Raw genomic sequence first — 17889 nt, 5'->3', positions numbered from 1 at the left:
TCAATGCCACATTCCAACTCCACCCCACCTTTGAATCATAATGGCGCACACCAGGAAGTGACCTCTTTACCGATAAACATCAATTTGACACTCGGCACATTTTTGGGGAGCTTTTGTAAACAGTCCTTCTCAGGTGGGGGGGACATTTGGCGGATTTTGTTGAAAAATATCTTCTTTTTCCCAATTTCAACAAAGTTATCCAACATAATGGCCATATAAAAGGTTGAATTGTTTTCAAAGTACACCTCGGAATTTCAATGTTTTGAAATACTAAAAGTCCTAAACTTACCCCAAGTAAAAATTCCAAGGTTTTGGTCTAAAAAGCACTACATTTCAAAAAATTGTCAATCGCCACCGTCAGAACTTGCTTGTTGGACACATTAAAACAAATAAAAGCCCTTATGCATAGCATAAAACCAAACATTAACATTTATTGACGCCACTTTGTTCTTTGTCAAAACTAGCCCCGCCCTCAAAATCCCCTGCATACCGCTCATCTCTTCACTTTGAGTTTTTATGCCCCGTGTGAAATTCCAAAACGAGCAAGTGCACTTGTTGTTTGCTGAAAGTAATTGTAGGTCGTAAAAAAAAAAAGATGAGATAACCACAAAGAAAAGTTTCCTCATTGTTAGCTTAAGCCGCCAACTCACGAAAGGTCGCTCAAACAAGGTCAAAGGTGATCCCAAGCATGCGACCCTTCCCGACCCCCCCTTTAATCCCCCCTTAGACTTTCAAGCCGTCGCAGCGCTTTGCCGATGATGTCACCCTCGGCGCGTTTTATTGATGTAATCATCGCATAACGGTCCGACGGACACCTGCCCTCGGCGGCTGGCGAATAAAGCGCCCGCCCCCCCCGACTCCGCTTTGCGTTAGCCACGTTGTAATTAAGCGGCGCCGCCACGCGGAACGTAACCCCCGTTTCACGGCTTGTTTACATGACGTCTTGCGCCCGAGCGGAGGAGGCGGGGAGGGGCGGCGAGGGGAGGGGCGCCCGCGTAAACAATGGCGAAGAGGCGGGGACGGGGGGGGGGCGACAATCATCTGGGCCTTGATATGCAAAACCGAGCGTGAAGGTTAAAACGGGTTTGCTCGCGCGGACGGACGACGTAATTCACTTGCGCGTGGTGACATGGCGGGTGATGGATAATGGATGTCACGCTCGCTAGACAATGGCGCCAAATTGAAATTGGACTTTTCAACCATATATAAAGTTGACATTAAAAAGGTATAGACATCATTAACATGGTAGAGCAGACAAATTTAAAAAAAAAATGGTTCATAAATCATACCCAACATAAAAAGAAGCCATATTTAATGACTGGGACGGGCCGGCGGCGAGAACTCCTGACGTATTTGATCATTTGATTGGACGCCGGCGTTTTATTCATCGTAGGTCCGCACGTCAATGGCAGTTAACTTGTTGTTATTAACGTTGAGAGTACGCTCGATAAACATTTGATGAGGGTTATAAATGATTGATGTTCCCCCGCGTTTCCCGAGGGAAGCCTCGTTAATGATCCTATCAGAGCGCCGGCTGCATTATCATCATTGCCAAAGCACATTTGGTGCAGGTGAGCAATATGCTAATTTCCCATTTAATTGGACGTGGCGCTCGGCTGGCCCCCGGCGAATTAAAGCCATCGTTTGGCCGTCCCCGGCGCCCGCTTAACCGGGACGCAATTACCCCATTACACAAAGTACTCTGCCGAGTGGAACCGGAGACGCCGTGACATCATCGCTTTCTGGACGGTCGCGAGGGGATGACCTCATTTCCTGTGCGGCTCATTTCAATTAGACTCCATGATGCTATTGCTAAAAAAAAATGGCGCACGAGCTACTACTTGGTAAAAACAAAGTCGTACTTTGCGGGAAGCGAAATATCGACGACGTCTTCGGCCGTGACAGTTGGCGGCGACTAAGTTTGTTGGATTTTTAACGAGCCGCCGCCAAGATTTTACAATTAGGTGGCAAAAATAAAAACGGCGGTGGAAACCTCTTCATAAATATTTGATGATATGTCTCGCGGAAATAGACAGCGCCATACGTGTGAAGTCATTACTTCTTAGACCCCGGCCGGGCTCGCTTCATCGGGTTGGATGATTTCTTTTAGAAGCGGTGCTTTGATTTGCGACCCGCCCCACCCGCCAGCCGTCTTTTACGTACGTGTGTGTCGTCTTTTGTTGACGGACGTCTCAAGGGGGTTCAGGACAGAGTTGAAAAGACTTTGAAAATGTGGTTTCCCTTTTTTTTGGAGCAAGAGAGACTTAACCCTAACCCGAACCCTCTGGAACATGTTGGTTAAGGCGGGCGAGCAAGTGACTGAAAAGGGGCGACGGCGGCCCATTAGCCACATGGCAGAGCGGCAGGAATGTGCTGTCAGCCAAAAAGCAGGTGGTCCCTCCCTGGCCACAAGTGTTTGCTTAAACCGTCTGCCTCAAACAAAGCCGCATCTGTTTAATAAGCGGTCGCGGCCACTCGCAAAGTACGGCCGGCGGCCATTGCTTGCCGACGTTTTGCCGGGACTGCACCTCTATCGACGTCCGTGGCGCTGAACGGGGGAACCCATGTTAGTATTTACTTGAACGCAGCACATTCGAGAGTCAGTTGATTTTTAAAAATATATAGCCTTGGATAACGTATATAACCCCCCCCCAAAAAAATTAACACTTTTTACATTTAGAAAAAAATCACATTAAAAGCACATACAACTGACCTTAAAATATCAAATACAAACATTACGTGATAAACTAGAGATGATCCAGAACCAAATATTTTGACATCATTTGTACATAAATTTAAAACTTAAAAAACTTTTTTTATGGCTTTCATGTTGGATAGCTTTGGTCAAATTGGGGGGAAAATTACATATATATATATATATATATATATATATATATATATATATATATATATATATATATATATATATATATATATATATTACATTTCCTCGTCATCGGATTTGAACAATCAATCAACATATCCATAAATTTAGTCGGACTTGTGCGGTAATACGCCTTTGATATAATCTAATACATAAATAAATATAAATCCCAAGACAGTTTTCAGCTATCCCAGTTCAGATGGATTGGACGTCTAGCGCTAATGATTTTCTTAAAGGAAGAAAAAAACAAATCCACCCTTGGCTAATGGGAAGAAGTCCAACATTAAGCCGCCCAACTCAATTTGCGGCTCATTGTTAAATTAGCCACAAAATAGAATTTGGCGTGCCGTAAAAGGATCACCCAAATTGACAAATTGGCTGCCTCGGGCCCTCAAGAATAACATTAACAAAATTCTACAAGATTTAAGTAGGCGTTAGCTTAAACTGGCAAACGTTACGGAGCCAGCCAGCGTGCGCTGATTGGATAATGGCCGCCGAATTACATACATCACGCGATTTGACACTTAGTCTTCCTTGGAAAATCGGCGCCCGCGTTTGAAAGCGGGAGTTTTAGCGGCTAATGCCGTCAATCGCAGAGTACGTTCCAAATATTTTAATGTCAATGCATGGACTTTAAAGTGGGAAAATCGCCCCTACCAATATGGCCGCCCCAAAGCTAGTTTGATTGATGTTTTAGTGCTAATCGGTTAAAACGGTGTTTGAATAAGCCTAACATTCACGTAAGTATACAGTATTTTTTTTATGTTAATATTTTTCAAAAAGCCTTGTATCATATTTCTAGCACTGCGCTAGCTAGCTAGTACGTGTTGACAGAAAAGAGTAGCGCTTCTACGCTAGCAGAAATCTGCAACTCATTCCGAGTGTGATGTCATTTTGAGTGGGTGGGGCCAAAGCTGCTTAGGAAGGAAGACTAATTAGCATTTAATTCTATTTTTAAGCCTTTTTTGTGTCCAAAATATGTCCTGCTATTGCTGCCGAATTTCATAGCACATTTCAGGGTTGAGCTCACAGACAAAGCATCATAAAAGACAAAAAAAAAAATTATAAAGACAAATCACGTGACTCACTTGATTTAATGTTTTCTTTTAGGCTTGGATGCGCCGCCATGTGTCACATGATTTTGGGCGATGACATCATCCCTCTTCACTTAAGGGATTCTTTTTCAGTGAGTAGTGTCGGGTGAGGGGGGTTAGCGTAATAATCCTCCGTCAAATGACCCGTAGAACTTTTTTTTTTGGTGCAGATCACCTGCGCTGCCAGCGTGCGGCTAATTGGATACGGCCAAGCATGGCCGAGTCTGACTTTTCGTATCCGGGGGGGGAGGATGATGATACCAGGAAATAAAACATGAAGCCATTGTCTCCAGGAAAAAGGGAAACAAATAGCGGGCACGTTGGACATGTTGGGGCATATCACGAGAACCGCCAGCCGGTGCATAAATAATGAAAGATTTATGAATAGCCAGCAAAAAAAAACCTCCCTCTCTTTCTCTTTTCGCGCTTCTTGTTAAATTAAACACCGACAGAAGCTCGCTCACGTTTCCTAGTTTGATTTCACGGCGCGTTTTATTATCATGCAAATGAAGGCGCTGGCGGGGAACGCCGAGGAAGGGATTAACGTGCGCTAAAGTGCTGGCAAAAATAAAAAATGGGAACGCGCGCTCGCTCTTCTGCCGTGGACGCTCGGCTGTAATTAAAAGTTCTCACGCAAAGAGCTCGGCTTTGGGGGAATTTAGGCGCCTTTGCTTTGGTAATTTAGCAAGATGTTGACAAACAGGATTGATTGTACCTTCTCATTCGTCATTTTTTTCTTTTTTTTTGCTCATGCTAACAAATATAAGCTACCATTTTGTGCTAATAGCATCCAAGAAGCCAGCTAGCTAATTCTCGCAACAATATGCTTTCATTTTGTGATCGCTCATAGAACTAAAATTGAAGCTAGCCTTTCGTGAGCTAATTAGCTAACTTGTTGCTAAGGTTGTGAAATCATCGATAACCAAATAAATCATTCATTCGGCTTCTTTAAACTCTGTGTAAAATAATGCTAACCAACATATGCTATCATTTGGTGGAAATTGGAATCCCATGAAACTTGCTGACTAATTAACTAGCGCACCCGGTCGTCACATAAGCAACCACTTTAGCAAATGGTGATTTTTGGGCCAGAACCCCCAACCCAATTAATGTAAATTACGATAAAATCCTCCTTGGCTCCCCGCTAATGGTGTTTTTTCCACTCTAGGGATGCCAAAGGAAATTCTGGGAAGCTACGTGCACTTTGATGAATTTCTATGACGCCTATGCACCAATGCACACAATTATGCTAATGTAGCAAGCGATACCAAAGAGATTGGGACATCCACAGTCGTCCGTGGGACTGAAATTCTCCGCGTCAATGCATCGGTTCAAGGTTGGTACAACACATAAGCCGCCGCTCATGTTTTTTTTACTAATGGCATCCTCTATAATACATAGCCCCGCAGCTATGTAGCATTTGGCAATATGCGCGGCGTGCTAAATTCACCAAATTTCTCTGGCTGAACTCATTAACTGGCTGCTGCGAACTCCCCAACCTGCGGGGTATTGATTTTCATTCCCCACGCTGGCGCGGCGAGCAATTTGGAATGTTAACGCGCTCCTAAACAAACCGAGCGTCGGGAAAACGCGCGGCGACCGTGGCGAGCCTCCAAAAAACGGGTGGCCCGCCACGCTCGTTCTGGAATGAGCGGCGTTTTTTTTTATTTTTTAAAGAGGATCGCGATCGATTGGGAGATACGATAAACAACTGAAGTGGACTTACACAATGACTTAATGAATTTGAAAAAAAGCAGGTTAAAGTAACTCAAATTTATCAAGAATCAAGCCTTACATTTACGCCCCGCCCCAGATTTACGGATTTCAATGTACAAATGCACGGCTTTTATCTTCCATCACATGTAAACGTAAGATTATAGCATATGTATTTATTGAGCTAGCACGCTGAATCCAAGTGTAGATGTCAGAAAATCCATCCAAGTAGCCCATTTATTAGCCGGTGACCCCCAAAAGTTCCAGGCTTGCTCGCCCCGCCACACACATAACAAGCTCATCAAGGCCGCCGCTGTTGTCAAACAAGCTGTTGACGTGCCCGCTTTAATCCCGTGTTTACACCAGGAGCCCGACTTGTTACTAGGACGAAAGCCCAGCCAATCCCGTGGCGGCCGACCTCCGGCCCGCGGATTTCCCTCCGGGGCGGCGAAGGGCGGACGACCCCGCCGCCCGGCCTGCGGAAAATGTATGAATGGGCGCGCGGAAGAGTGCGTCCGCCGGCCAATGGCATCCCGGCGGGAGCGCCGGGGACCAATCGGGGGAGGAGCATGGATGCAGCCTTCGCTCGCGGCGACCCCCCCACCCCCCAACACTCCTCCGCCTGTTACCAGGTCAGTGTGCCTGCCCGCCGCCTCGGAATAATCCGCCTCATTGGGTCAGTGTGCCTGGCGCGACGCGCCTGACTGGCTGCGGCGGCGCGCGCCGTTGCTAGGGAGCCGGGCCAATCGCGGCGGGGCGGAAGTTTCCCCCGCCGGTTTCCAGGCAGGCTTAGCGGATGTTTTGGCGGGCGAGCGAACGAACCAACGCGAGTTAGCGAGTTAGCGTCTTTGCGTTTGTGATGCATTCGACGACTCGGGGACATTGTTGTGTTTTCTCTTTTTTTTCTGGGGTAGGGGGGCATTGGTTTTTATTCTCGAAAGCGCCCCCCCATTTATTCTCGCCTACCCTGCCTTCCTGTCCTCGCAGGAAACGGTAACCAATTGCGGCGCTGTTGCCAGCGGAGCGGGGAGGGGAGGTTTGTTTTGCCTGGGCTTTTATCTGGCGGTACCTCCCCGTCCGCAGTTACCGTAGAAACAAGAGCAACTCTGACTCTATTTCCATCCGCTTCCGTATCTCTGTGAATTTCTTGCCTTTTCTTTTTTTTCTTTCACGGCAACCGACCCGCCGCCGCCGCCGTCGCCGTCCAATGAGACGCGGCGCGCTTTAAAGTGCGAGCGTATAAAAGCAAAGAGTAGTGTGCGCGCACAAGAGTAGAGTCGGCACCCCCGAAACACTTGAAGGGTGGCCGATTAGGTTGGTAACAACATCCACTTTCCTCCCCCTGCGGCGCTCCAAAAGACTGAAGGAAGAAAGGCTTGTTTTCCTCCCCAATTGGAGCTGAAAGACAGCGAGTGAGCGAGCGAGTCATCGCATCCGCCACGCTCTTCCCCTCAAATCTTATTATTACCCATTTTGGGTGCGAGAAGCACCGCGCCTTCTTTAGCCCAAAGCTACGCGTACGCTAGCGCTAGCTACACAAAATTCATCCCTCTTTTAACTTGGGTGCAATTTTCACATTAATCTGGGGGTGAAAGCTTTAGTGCTACTTTTATTTGTGTATTTTTTGAAAGCCGTCATATTATTAATTCATCTATTTTTGTATATTATTCTGCCATTTAGAAGATAGACTAAATGTTTGGTAAACCTTACATTTGATATTATTTAAATATTTAGCTTTTGGGGCCAACAACCCTAACTTTTCATTCATTTATTTAATTTGTGTGTGTTCGTATATATTAATGATTCATCTTTTTAAGATAGATTATAGAAAAAAAGCTGTTTTCCAACAATGCACGTAAACTATTTTTTAGATAAAATGTCCCCGTCAGTCGCTGCTTCACGTTTAAACGGACTAGCGCACTTTTCCCTCCCAGAACCAATTGAATTGAAGTTCCCAACGTGGAAAGCATCTCCCCGCCCCTTTTTGTCCAATAACACGGACTCGCCATTCTAATGCGGTCGCCCAGGTACCTTCGCCAAACAAAGCCGGCCGACCGTGACCCACGAATAAATACGCCGCTGATAAATTGAGTGTAAAAATATGAAACAATAGCATCGGCGCGGCCACAATAAACCGCGCTACGGCAGCGCAAATAGCTGGCGCCGCGGACTTGGGGGGCCGCAGGTGTCGGCGCGGTGACGAGCTGCCAGCGTGACAGATGGTTTGTTTACAAGGCCGCTTCAACTTTTCATTGACTTCAAATATATGTCGCCCTCGTCGCCCGCGGGCAGGGGGGGCCTCGAGGGGGGGGGGGTCGGCCAATTCATTTGCACGCCACACTTTGCTCGTGATTTTTTTTTTTCTGGGTGTAGGATTACATTTAATGTCACGCCGTTTCGACTTTCAAACGCGTTACCTTTGGATGAACCCTGAGCCAGTCGCTGGCGTTCGTCGACGGCCGTACCTGTGCTTTCAATCAGGAGGTGGCGACAGAAGGGTGGGTGGGCGGAGACTTTTCAATAACCCGTGGCGGTTCGCTCTTGCTTGAAAAAAAAGGCTTGTCGCTTTCGTCGAAGTTGCGATTCGGGGTGCGTTGGGGGCCCTAAATAAGAGAACTTTGCTTTTTTTATGTCAATGCTAATTTCGATAAGATAACCTGGTATATTTCATACTATTTGTTAGCACGAAGCTAGCACTTTTGTTCGATAAAATTCCAACTTGGAATAATGTTTAAAGGCGTTTAGCGTTCTAGTTTGTCAGTTTTATAGAAAGTCACTCTTTGAGTGTTCAAGCTAGGGTAGTTGGCTACATCCTGTTAGCGAGAAACTGAGCGCAGATGCTAACTGCTACTTTGTTGAAAGCTAAGAGGGTAAAAAAAAATAACTCTTCGAGTCGGAACGTACTGTCGATCATTCGCAAAGAGAATGGAGATAATTCAGTTTTTTTTTTATTTTAATTTTTTCCCAATGAGTGGTGTTTGTTTGGGTTTGCAAAACAAAGGCAGTCTGGACGCCGAGCCTCATTAAGCTAAGCGAAGGACTTGATTTGAAACACCTGATCCAAAATAGCCCCAGATGAAACGGACGCTTAGGTACAAAAATAGTTTGCCCAAAGTGGCGGGACGCGTCGAGCTGACAAATTTCCAGCATCGCTCAAAGTCACAAATGACAGGCAATTAAAAAGCATGAGACTGCAAATTATATGTCTGGGAGGGACGGCGACACAAAAAAAATATACATAAATAAAACAAGATTTCTAATGCAAATGTGCATAACGACCTGGCGAAACTTGTCTTAACTGGAGCCCTTTTCTAATTGGTTAATAGACGACTATTGAAGTTGTGGGATCGCTAATTAGTTATTGAAAATGAGCAGAGGGAAAACAAACATGCGGTGCGCTAATGAGTTGTTCAAATGATCCACCTATTCCAAACGGTGCTTTCGTGCTCAATTATTACAAAACTCAAGCTCTATTGGGATTGTTTTACTCATTAAACGAATGGTTAAAGCGCTATTTTCCAACAATACGCTTTTTACGTGTGCTTAAAAATAACTGCTGTTTACAAATGCTAATCAGGACTGCCGGCGAATGATCACATTCAAATTGATTGGATAGCCGTCATGGATGGCAGCCAATGAGTTAAACTGGTTCCAATTTTTTGGTAAAAGTTGAAATATGTTTCTCTGTGGACCTAGAATGTTTAAAATGATCTGGAAAAAAAATGTAAATACCAGCAAAGACATAAAATGCTTTTTTTAAAGTGTTCATTTCAGTGGTTTCCAGTCAAATTGTGATTTAATTTCTAATAATATTCCCCAAATGACCGCCATTTTTTGTTTTCCCTTTCACAAAGTTGGAGGAGCTTGAGGTGGACCTGCATGATGCAATTTAGCAAGTGACTCATCTATTAGCCAACGAGCTGACCATCCAAATTCAAAGTCACCTTAACTACTCAGTGGCTTGTAAATATCAAACACGGCTCACCAAACATAAATCGCAACCGTCGCAATTGCTAAATTGACTTCAATTGTGAAAACAATACATCAACACCACTCAACCATTTGCTCAAATACCGTAATTACCCTCAAAAGGAGCCCCTTCATTTACACCGGTTTTATTACAGATGTTCCCCAATAACTGCCACAATATTACGTCTTGTTTGCGCACAAATGTCAGAAAACAATGGTATCATTTTCCCTCCTGTACTCGCTAACCTTTTGATTTATTCTTTTTTTTTTACTCTTCCCATCGATAGCGGCGCGCCGAGGGGGTCAGCGAGCACGCACGCCATTTGCTTGACGGTCACCACGCACGCATCCATCCATCCATCACGCGGCGGTAAGGCTTTCTTTCCCGCGGGCGTTGAACTACACGCGCCGCTTTGTTTTACACCGTTTGTTATTGATAGTATCAACCGTGTACTAGATGTGTCAAATTGAGGGGGATTTATTGCGGCGTTTGAGCGGCGCGCTGGGCAAACTTTGCCTAGAAAGCAGCTATTATATTTATTTTGATGTTGTTCTGCATGAAAATAGAAATTCATGTGGCAAGTCAACAGGAATCGAGGACATGTAAGTTAGCTCATTTGCTTCTACTGAGTATTACAGTTGAAATTTTGCATCTTGGGTTGATATCTATTTTCTTTTGGGAGAATTTCAAACATTTATAACGGTTATAGGAATGCCAAATTGAAATTTTGAAGCTTAAAGTTGTATATGTATTAGGGCTTGGGAATTGTTACTGATTATAATTAGGGTTGATAATGGGATAAATGTGTATATGGGCTATTTTTGGCAGGTGTTTACTTTTTGGAATTTTCTTTGAATGATCCAGGTTGTAATTATGAGTCTATATCTGAGTATTATGATCATGAGTACAAATGTTAAGTTTGAAATATTTTGAAATAGCAAAATAAAAATACAAAAAAAGAGTAGAATTTAGATTTTGAGTACAAATTTTACATGTTTTGTCACTTATTGAGTCAGTAAAATATTCTCTTCTATTCTAGGATTCAAGGAATAAAGTTGCCAAGGAAGAAAAATTCCAGTCTTTTCAACGCTTTGTGGCTGCCAAAAACGGTGAGTTTGACGTCATTCGCCGTCAAATTTGAAGTACACATGGCATATCTTTGCATGACACTCCCACAAGAGTATTGGCGTTTTCTCAGGCGTCTTCTTCTTCCAAAAAAAATGTAATGCTAAATAATATAATGATGGCGTTTGCTGGAGCTCATGAGTCACGATTAAAAGCAAAACAAAAGGCGTCGTGGCTAGTCGGGATTTGTCGCCCTGACAGCACCCGACGTCGCCGTCTCTCCGTCTCCGGCAATTGGGCGCGTGCCGCGACTCCGTCTCCAATCAGCTGAGTCGTCCGTCACATGTCCGCTGGGCGGGTGGGCGTGTTGTGTTTTTGGCCCCGCCACGTGTGGGGCCGGACTTGCTCGGGAGGCGGGACCAAAACAAAGCGCCTCATTGGCCCGCTCCCTGTCGCCAGCTTTTGGCGGCTAAAGAAGGAATTGCTCCTTTAAAGGGACAGTCACTGTTTTTATTTTCACCGCAACCACACGACGATTGACGACCGTTAGAAGACGAGAAGGACGTTTATGAGAGAAAATCTGTCACATTTGAACTCCGTGCTTATGACATTTCATTTTTAGTCTTTTTAATTTCAGCTTTCGATCCTGTTTGTGTGAGGGTAGGGAAGGTGTTATTTTTGTTTGGTTTATTTATTTATTTATTTTTGCCCAATCAGGGTTAAGGTTGATGTGCTGCCATCTCACCCTAATCTTCTTTTTGAATCAAGAGTCCTTTACGTACATTAAGAATAGGCCAAATGGTTTTATTTCACTCTCAAATTGGACTTTTCTCAATTCAAATGAATATCCAGTCAGGCATTCTGCGGTCAAATTGAACTCATTCAACTCACTACATAGTTTTCATTAACGGTGGTTATATTGATACGGTGCTTTTATTTGTTTTACTTCTTTTAATACAGGCGGATGGCCTGTCAAGTCATGTTGTTTTAGGGGGTGTGTACACTATGATTTTCTTTAAAAAATCTCTATTTTGTGGACCAATCACAATAAAATTAGGCAGGTATAATTGAGATTTGTATCCACTCAGAGCCCAATGGATGATTTTTAGATTGCAATAGCCTAGTAATTGATTGCTGACTGATTTATCTGCCTGTAGGTCAGAAGTCAGCCAGTAGAGGTGCTCATTTTCACAGCTTTTACAGCCGCCTGTTTGTTGTAGCAGACTAATTACATTCATTTTGTTCATTGGATTTCTTTATAATGAGGAACACAATGACGATGAACTTTTTACTCAATGTCTTTTTGTCATTATGAGTGATCATTTCAGCTCATTACAAATCTTCCTACCGCTGCTCAATTTGCAACGTGAAGCAAAAGCATAACGTATTCTATCAACTCACTAAATATTGCAAGAGAAATGAAGAAGGCAAAGCTTGTAGTATAAGTTCCTAAAAGGATGCAAATGATATATATTTGATCGAGCTGCTCATGTATGGTGTTTTTCGAAAACATTGCCTTTAGCATTTTTTTTTCTTTCACTCTACAACTCCCCCCTCCCATTTTGTCTCCCCCCCCTTCACCCCCCCCCCCCCCCCCCCCCCTCCTCCTCCCTTCTGCCCTTAGCTGGAAGGAGTGTGTTTACGTAACTGAGGCGGGCGGAGTCTCCGGGAAAGTCGGGCAAAACAAAAGCCCTCGCCCGCCCCTCGGCAAACGCACCACGAGCCGCCGTCAAGCGAGGAACGGAGCTAACGCTAATCTGTCGAGGGCGGAGGAGAGAAAAAAAAAAGCCAAGCCATTTTGTCAACATACCACCCATTAGAACGGAAAGCGCTTTTGCTGGCGGTGAGTTGAGTTTGATACTTTTGGGAAAAACCGGGAGGCGGCCGGAGCGGTGGGCCGGCCGGGCGTGCCCGGGCAAAGACGGGGGGTCTCCGGGGGGGGTGCGCTCGCTCGGAGTACGAGCCGCTAAATTCTCAAAGACGGGGTGCGATGCGGTGGGGGTTTTTCAGTGGATGCCTTGACTCCAAAGTACTTTTATCCAAGGTGTCGCGGAGTCGGTTTCGCTCGGTCGAACGCCCGAGGCCCCCCCCCTTTTCCCTCAAGGCGTTTGCCTTTGTCATTAAAAGTTGTGAAGCTAGCTCGACATCGAGTCAGAAGTCACCTAAGGACACGGGGACGCCGGGGTGACCATTTGACCTTCTTTTGCTGTGTGGAAGCTCTTCAGACCATTTAATAACAACTCTCTTAACGCTGGTGAAATTGGACAAAATGGCCATTTGGTCTCGGTGTTATTTGATTTTTTTTGGTGTGGATGTTAAATGTAAAAAGGGTGTCGGCAGTCCTATTGAAGCCGTTTAGCGATCCTGAAATGCCGTTGGCGGGGAGGGGTCAGGCCAGGACGGCCGGGTTTGGACTCGGCGCCCTCCCGTGAACCGCTTTAACCCGAGCAAGTCGCAGTTCATTCAAAGTGGTTGGCTTATTTTTTGTTTGCAATTTCCCTCGCGATGACGTCAAGTCAACTGGGTTATCGCTGTTGTCGTACGCTCTCGTGAACTTTGAAGCGTTTGTGGACTCCAGCCCAGTGCGCAGATGGAGCGGCAGAGGGAGACGCTCCACGCTCCAGCTTTGTGGAGACTGGCGGGACTGCCCTCCCGCCTCGGGGGCCACGCTCGGCCAAGATAGTCCGTTCCGACGACGACCCCGATGTGTCTGACGCCGTGGACCGGGTTTAGATGACGCTCGGCTTCCAGAACGCTCTCTCGACTCGGTGGATTTGGCGTGGATTTTTTCCCCAGGCAGGGCAGATTGATACTTCAACGTGTATTTAGTCATTGTTTTGGTCACACTCGCTTTGGAGATAACTCACTCCCGCCGACACAATACCAGCGTATCCAGTTTCAGCACTCTTTCGCTTATCGTTAAAAGGAGACGGTAGACGCGGGGGTAAAAGATGAAGAGATTGCGGGTGCGCCGAAACATTTAGCCGAGTCTCCCGGCGAGTCGCGCGGCTCGACCGAAAGCAGCTCGGCTCGAAAACAAACGGTGGGGGTAGCTAGCGCCACGCGTGCTCAGGAAGCAGCCCGGCCAGGGTGCGGTTTTGCCCTCCGAGTGGCGAAGTCTTCTCCAAAAATAGCCCGGATGAGCGTCGCTAACGTACTTTTTCCACCGTGCAAATTTGGAGTCGCGCTAAAAATCCGCCTTGGGCGTGCGCGCGCGGCCGGGGGACACGTGGCCACCCACGCGGGCTCTTCCGTACGTTCCCCCAGAAAGGGACGGGGCGGCGTGCTAAGCCACGCGCCCTTTGTTTTTTAGCGTGACCTCACGCAAGCGTAAGCCTCTTATCGGACGTTATGGTGACTCACCATTTATGACTATTTTTTGGGGTTGTTGTTGTTGTTCTAGTCGACCCGCCCGGAACATGTTTTCCGTCAAAGTTTCCGCCAATAGCGTGCACGCTGGTTTCTGTTTCCCTTCGTAACGCCGGTTTTCATTTCCTTATTGCGCTCCGCCTGTCCCACAGGGAGTTCACCGCTGAGGCGTCGCATGGACGATGAGGAGGAGGACACGTCGCGGCCCGTCTCGCTCTTCTGGGGAACGCCTTTCCGCGAGCCGAAGCACCGAGCGGAGTCGCCACGGACCGCCGGCGTCACCGCCAACGACAACAATAATAGCATTAGCGTGCTGGCGTGCAACTTGCAGATGCAGCAGCGCGTACCTTTTCACGGTAAGAACGCCGTTATGGTTTTTCTCACTGGTGGCGGTGGCGCTGGTGGACGTCCAATGGGGAAAAAAATATCAAATTTAATGCAAGATACTTTCCAAAAGCGTCATTTGGAGTTTTTAGGCTATAAAAAAAAGGTAAATAACATAATATAATTCCCCAGTTCAAATGAATGTCTCAGTATAAACAACATTGAAAGTAAAGTATTTATGAAATATTAGTATGAGCAATTTTCAATCAAAATTTGACTTGATACTTTGGAAAGTAAAGAAATAAAGCAGAAGAGCACTTCAAAGAGCAGGTTTCGATGTACTGCCATGTTTCCTGACCTCAAGTAACCTTTGACCCTCTCCTGCAAACTACCTTAATCCCTTGTCAAGTTATTGCCAACATCAACCCCCATGTACAAACTGTATAATAGTTTTTTTTTGCCATTTAAACTTGTTATAGCACTTTTAACCGATTAAAATGAACTTAAAAGGAGTCTGACGGCAAACATTTTCAAACATTTGGGAGATTTTGTTGACGGACTGATTGATGCGCTACGGGACGCCAGTGGACCAAAATAAGCCTATTTTTCCCGACTCCATCTGTTGAAAGGAAACAATTGACCTGACTTAAGGGCAAAAACATCTCATTAACGCCGCAGTGAACTCGAGTCACCGAGTTTAGTCGTTGCCTCCGGCGTCCCGCTCCGTGGGAATTCAGCTTTTTTTTGAAAAAAATTAAATCATGTCATGTGCTCGCCGCCTCGCGCGCCAACGTGGAACGCCGCCAACAGCCTGACACCCATTACCAGTTGAGATCGGGCCGAGCGACGGGGCTAACGACGGGCGGACAATGGCGCCGGCGGCGTGACGCTGAGTCGACAAACAAACCGCGTCGCCGCTCGTTGGCAATTCACTTAGATGATGTCACGCCGATTTGATTAGGACCTCGTAAAACAATAGAGAAGTTGAGCCGCTGGATTTATTTGTGTGCTCCAGTGCACCTTTGTGTGTGTGGGAGGATGCGCTAAGCTAGCTTTCATTACATTACACAAAAGCTGTTAGCGGATAGAAACAGATGTTTGCGGAGAGGCGGGGCACAACGCTAGAGGTTTTTTTTTATCGAGACGCAGATGATCCACCTTAGACGTCCATCGTCGTCGATACCACCCAAACGTGATTAATTCAATGCTAGCCAATTGAAATAGTTTGGGCGGGTATTGTTGTCAGTGGCAGCCAATGAGACCTTAACAATGCAAAACAAACCATTTTGACCAAGTATGAGTTTGAAAATGTTTTGGTCAATATGAATGAATGAAAATGTCCCCAAAAATCCAACGCAGGCAACGCCGCCCTTCGCTGGCACTTCCCGGCGCACTTTGAGCCCACGGAGGACCGGGGCCAACCCACCGTGGCGGACGAGGAGGAGAGTCGGCAGGACGACGGAATGGCGGAAAGGCCCGCCACGCGGGAGGAGGCGGCGGAGGCAGACGCGGCTCCGGGGCCGAGCGCCGAGGCCCAAATCGGACAAAAGCTACGGGAGATCGGAGACCAGTTCCAGCGCGATCACATTGATCTGGTGAGGCATTTCATTGCTGCTTTTATTCTTTTTTTTGGACCTTGAAATTGTGGTCAAAACAACAGAAAATGTCCAAACAACACAACAAGAGTGGGAAAAATTCAATGGAATGTTAGTATAATGAAAAGATTTCAATGTTTACACAGTCATGTAAGACTTGGCATAAAGCAGCTGATTTCTTTGTTTTCTGCCGCATCACGAGCACATTCTTTCCTTGAAAAGGCACACGCACGCCGCGCCGCGCTGGGCGGAGCCAGGCCCAGAAGTTTCCCACCGCGCGATATGAAGTCAAGTCGCGTGATGGCAAATTTGCTTGTTGACGATCCAAGTATGGCTTATCTGACGCTCTTGGCCCGCCCACATTAAGGCGTGTGTGTGCGTGTGTGTGTGTGCCGGAGACAAAGAGGAGGAGGAGCTTCACGCGGGAACCTCCCTCCGGGCTAAAAATAGCCCACAAGCGGCCCCGGGATAAGAGCGTTAGAGCGCCCCCTTGTTTGGAAAATGGATTCACATTGCGTCGTTTAACTCGTTGACCTTTCGAGCTCAGTGGGCTAAAGATCTAATATTTAACATAATAGTTTTTTAAAAGGCATTAAAAATGTTTTTTTCTAAAAACACAACAAAACATAACATTTCCTCTTTTCCACTTTTATATTAAACATAAAAAAGTTCTTAAAATATATTTAGCGTCAGTCAAGAAGAATTTAAGAAGATTTCGATAACCCACTCCACAAACTAGCAATATGACGCAAAAGAGCAACCGATTTGACCACAAACCTGTACAAATGTATTTGTATTCATTTTTCCGTGTTCTTTTTTTTTCAGATCTTGAGGCAGCAGCGACAAAACCTGCCCTTGTGGATGCGCCTGACGGCGGCCCTGCTGGGCTTCCTCTTCCCCAGAGCGCCCCCGGGCCCCCGGCCCAGGGGGGCCCACAGATGAAGGCCCCTCCGCCTCGGACCTTTTAAAGACGGCACTGTAAGATGGAACACGGGTTCAGATTTTTTTTCCTTTTTTCCTTTTTTTAAATCTTATGACAAAGAAGAGATAAACTGCAGTCGCCGCTGGACGGAGACCTTTTCTTGTTTTCCCTCAAGCCCCGCCCCCTCCTCACCCGGCCTTTATATCCCCGCCCCGCCCCCTCCAGAAGAAGCCATTAAGTTTGAAGAGATATTTTGGAAATAAGACTTGTAAGATGACCTATTTTGTACAGCTCCTTTTGATTTGCTTCTCGCAAGTGAACCGGCGTCATCGGTCCCGGGGATCAATGCCTTACGATGGAAGAAGACAAAAGTGATTTTTTTGTTTTTTCGGGGTTTATTACCCCTCCCCAAAATAAGGCCTCCACTTCCCTTTTTTTTTCAACGGCATCGGAAGAACGCCACCCACTATTTTGGGTCAGAGAAACGTAATCAATCAAGATGGAGAAGTATTTTTTATGTTGTCGGCACACTTCTCGGGACAATTTTTACGACCGGGAGGAGGAGCAATATTTCAACGACTTTTAAGCGGGGTGCACAAGTACCGAGACTGGCCTGTGGGAGGCGCCACTGAGACTGATGTTTTTTTTTTTTTAAAGAAGAAGAGGAAACTGTTCAATTTCCAACGTTGGTTCTTCGCCCCTCCCAAAATTTGCAGTCCAACATTCCCATTTGTCATCACCCACCCCCGATTTTTTTGGAGTACGCCACGTGATCATCGCCAAGGATATGAAATTGACAATTGGGTACTTATGAGATGTCACAGCACACGATAATCGCTCAGGATAATCTTTCAAAATGGACAATCCGCCAAAACGCCCCAAATTATGTGTTGGTCAGACAACGCACCGCATGATAATCACTCAGGATAATCTTTGAAATGGGATCATTTTCC

The 17889-nt window shown here is 46.1% G+C and overlaps 1 protein-coding gene across 2 annotated transcripts in view; it reads left to right on the top strand.

The window, feature by feature from the left end:
• The window catches only part of bmf2 (BCL2 modifying factor 2), a 30654-nt gene extending 12765 nt beyond the window's left edge, over nucleotides 1–17889 (top strand). For both annotated transcript variants that reach the window (XM_077587407.1, XM_077587408.1), the window contains 9 exons: nucleotides 3995–4070; nucleotides 5147–5314; nucleotides 6058–6323; nucleotides 9948–10030; nucleotides 10701–10770; nucleotides 12351–12569; nucleotides 14248–14451; nucleotides 15779–16014; nucleotides 16840–17889. In XM_077587407.1, the coding sequence (XP_077443533.1) occupies nucleotides 14271–14451; nucleotides 15779–16014; nucleotides 16840–16956 (534 nt within the window). In that variant the 5' untranslated portion in view covers nucleotides 3995–4070; nucleotides 5147–5314; nucleotides 6058–6323; ... (2 more) ...; nucleotides 12351–12569; nucleotides 14248–14270 and the 3' untranslated portion in view covers nucleotides 16957–17889. The remainder of the gene's footprint in view (nucleotides 1–3994; nucleotides 4071–5146; nucleotides 5315–6057; nucleotides 6324–9947; nucleotides 10031–10700; nucleotides 10771–12350; nucleotides 12570–14247; nucleotides 14452–15778; nucleotides 16015–16839) is intronic.

The sequence above is a fragment of the Stigmatopora argus genome, chromosome 19, assembly GCF_051989625.1.
Source record: "Stigmatopora argus isolate UIUO_Sarg chromosome 19, RoL_Sarg_1.0, whole genome shotgun sequence".
Classification (NCBI taxonomy): Eukaryota; Metazoa; Chordata; class Actinopteri; order Syngnathiformes; family Syngnathidae; genus Stigmatopora; species Stigmatopora argus.
Note: the sequence above shows the minus strand (reverse complement) of the source record. Positions and strands in the feature narration are given on the sequence as shown.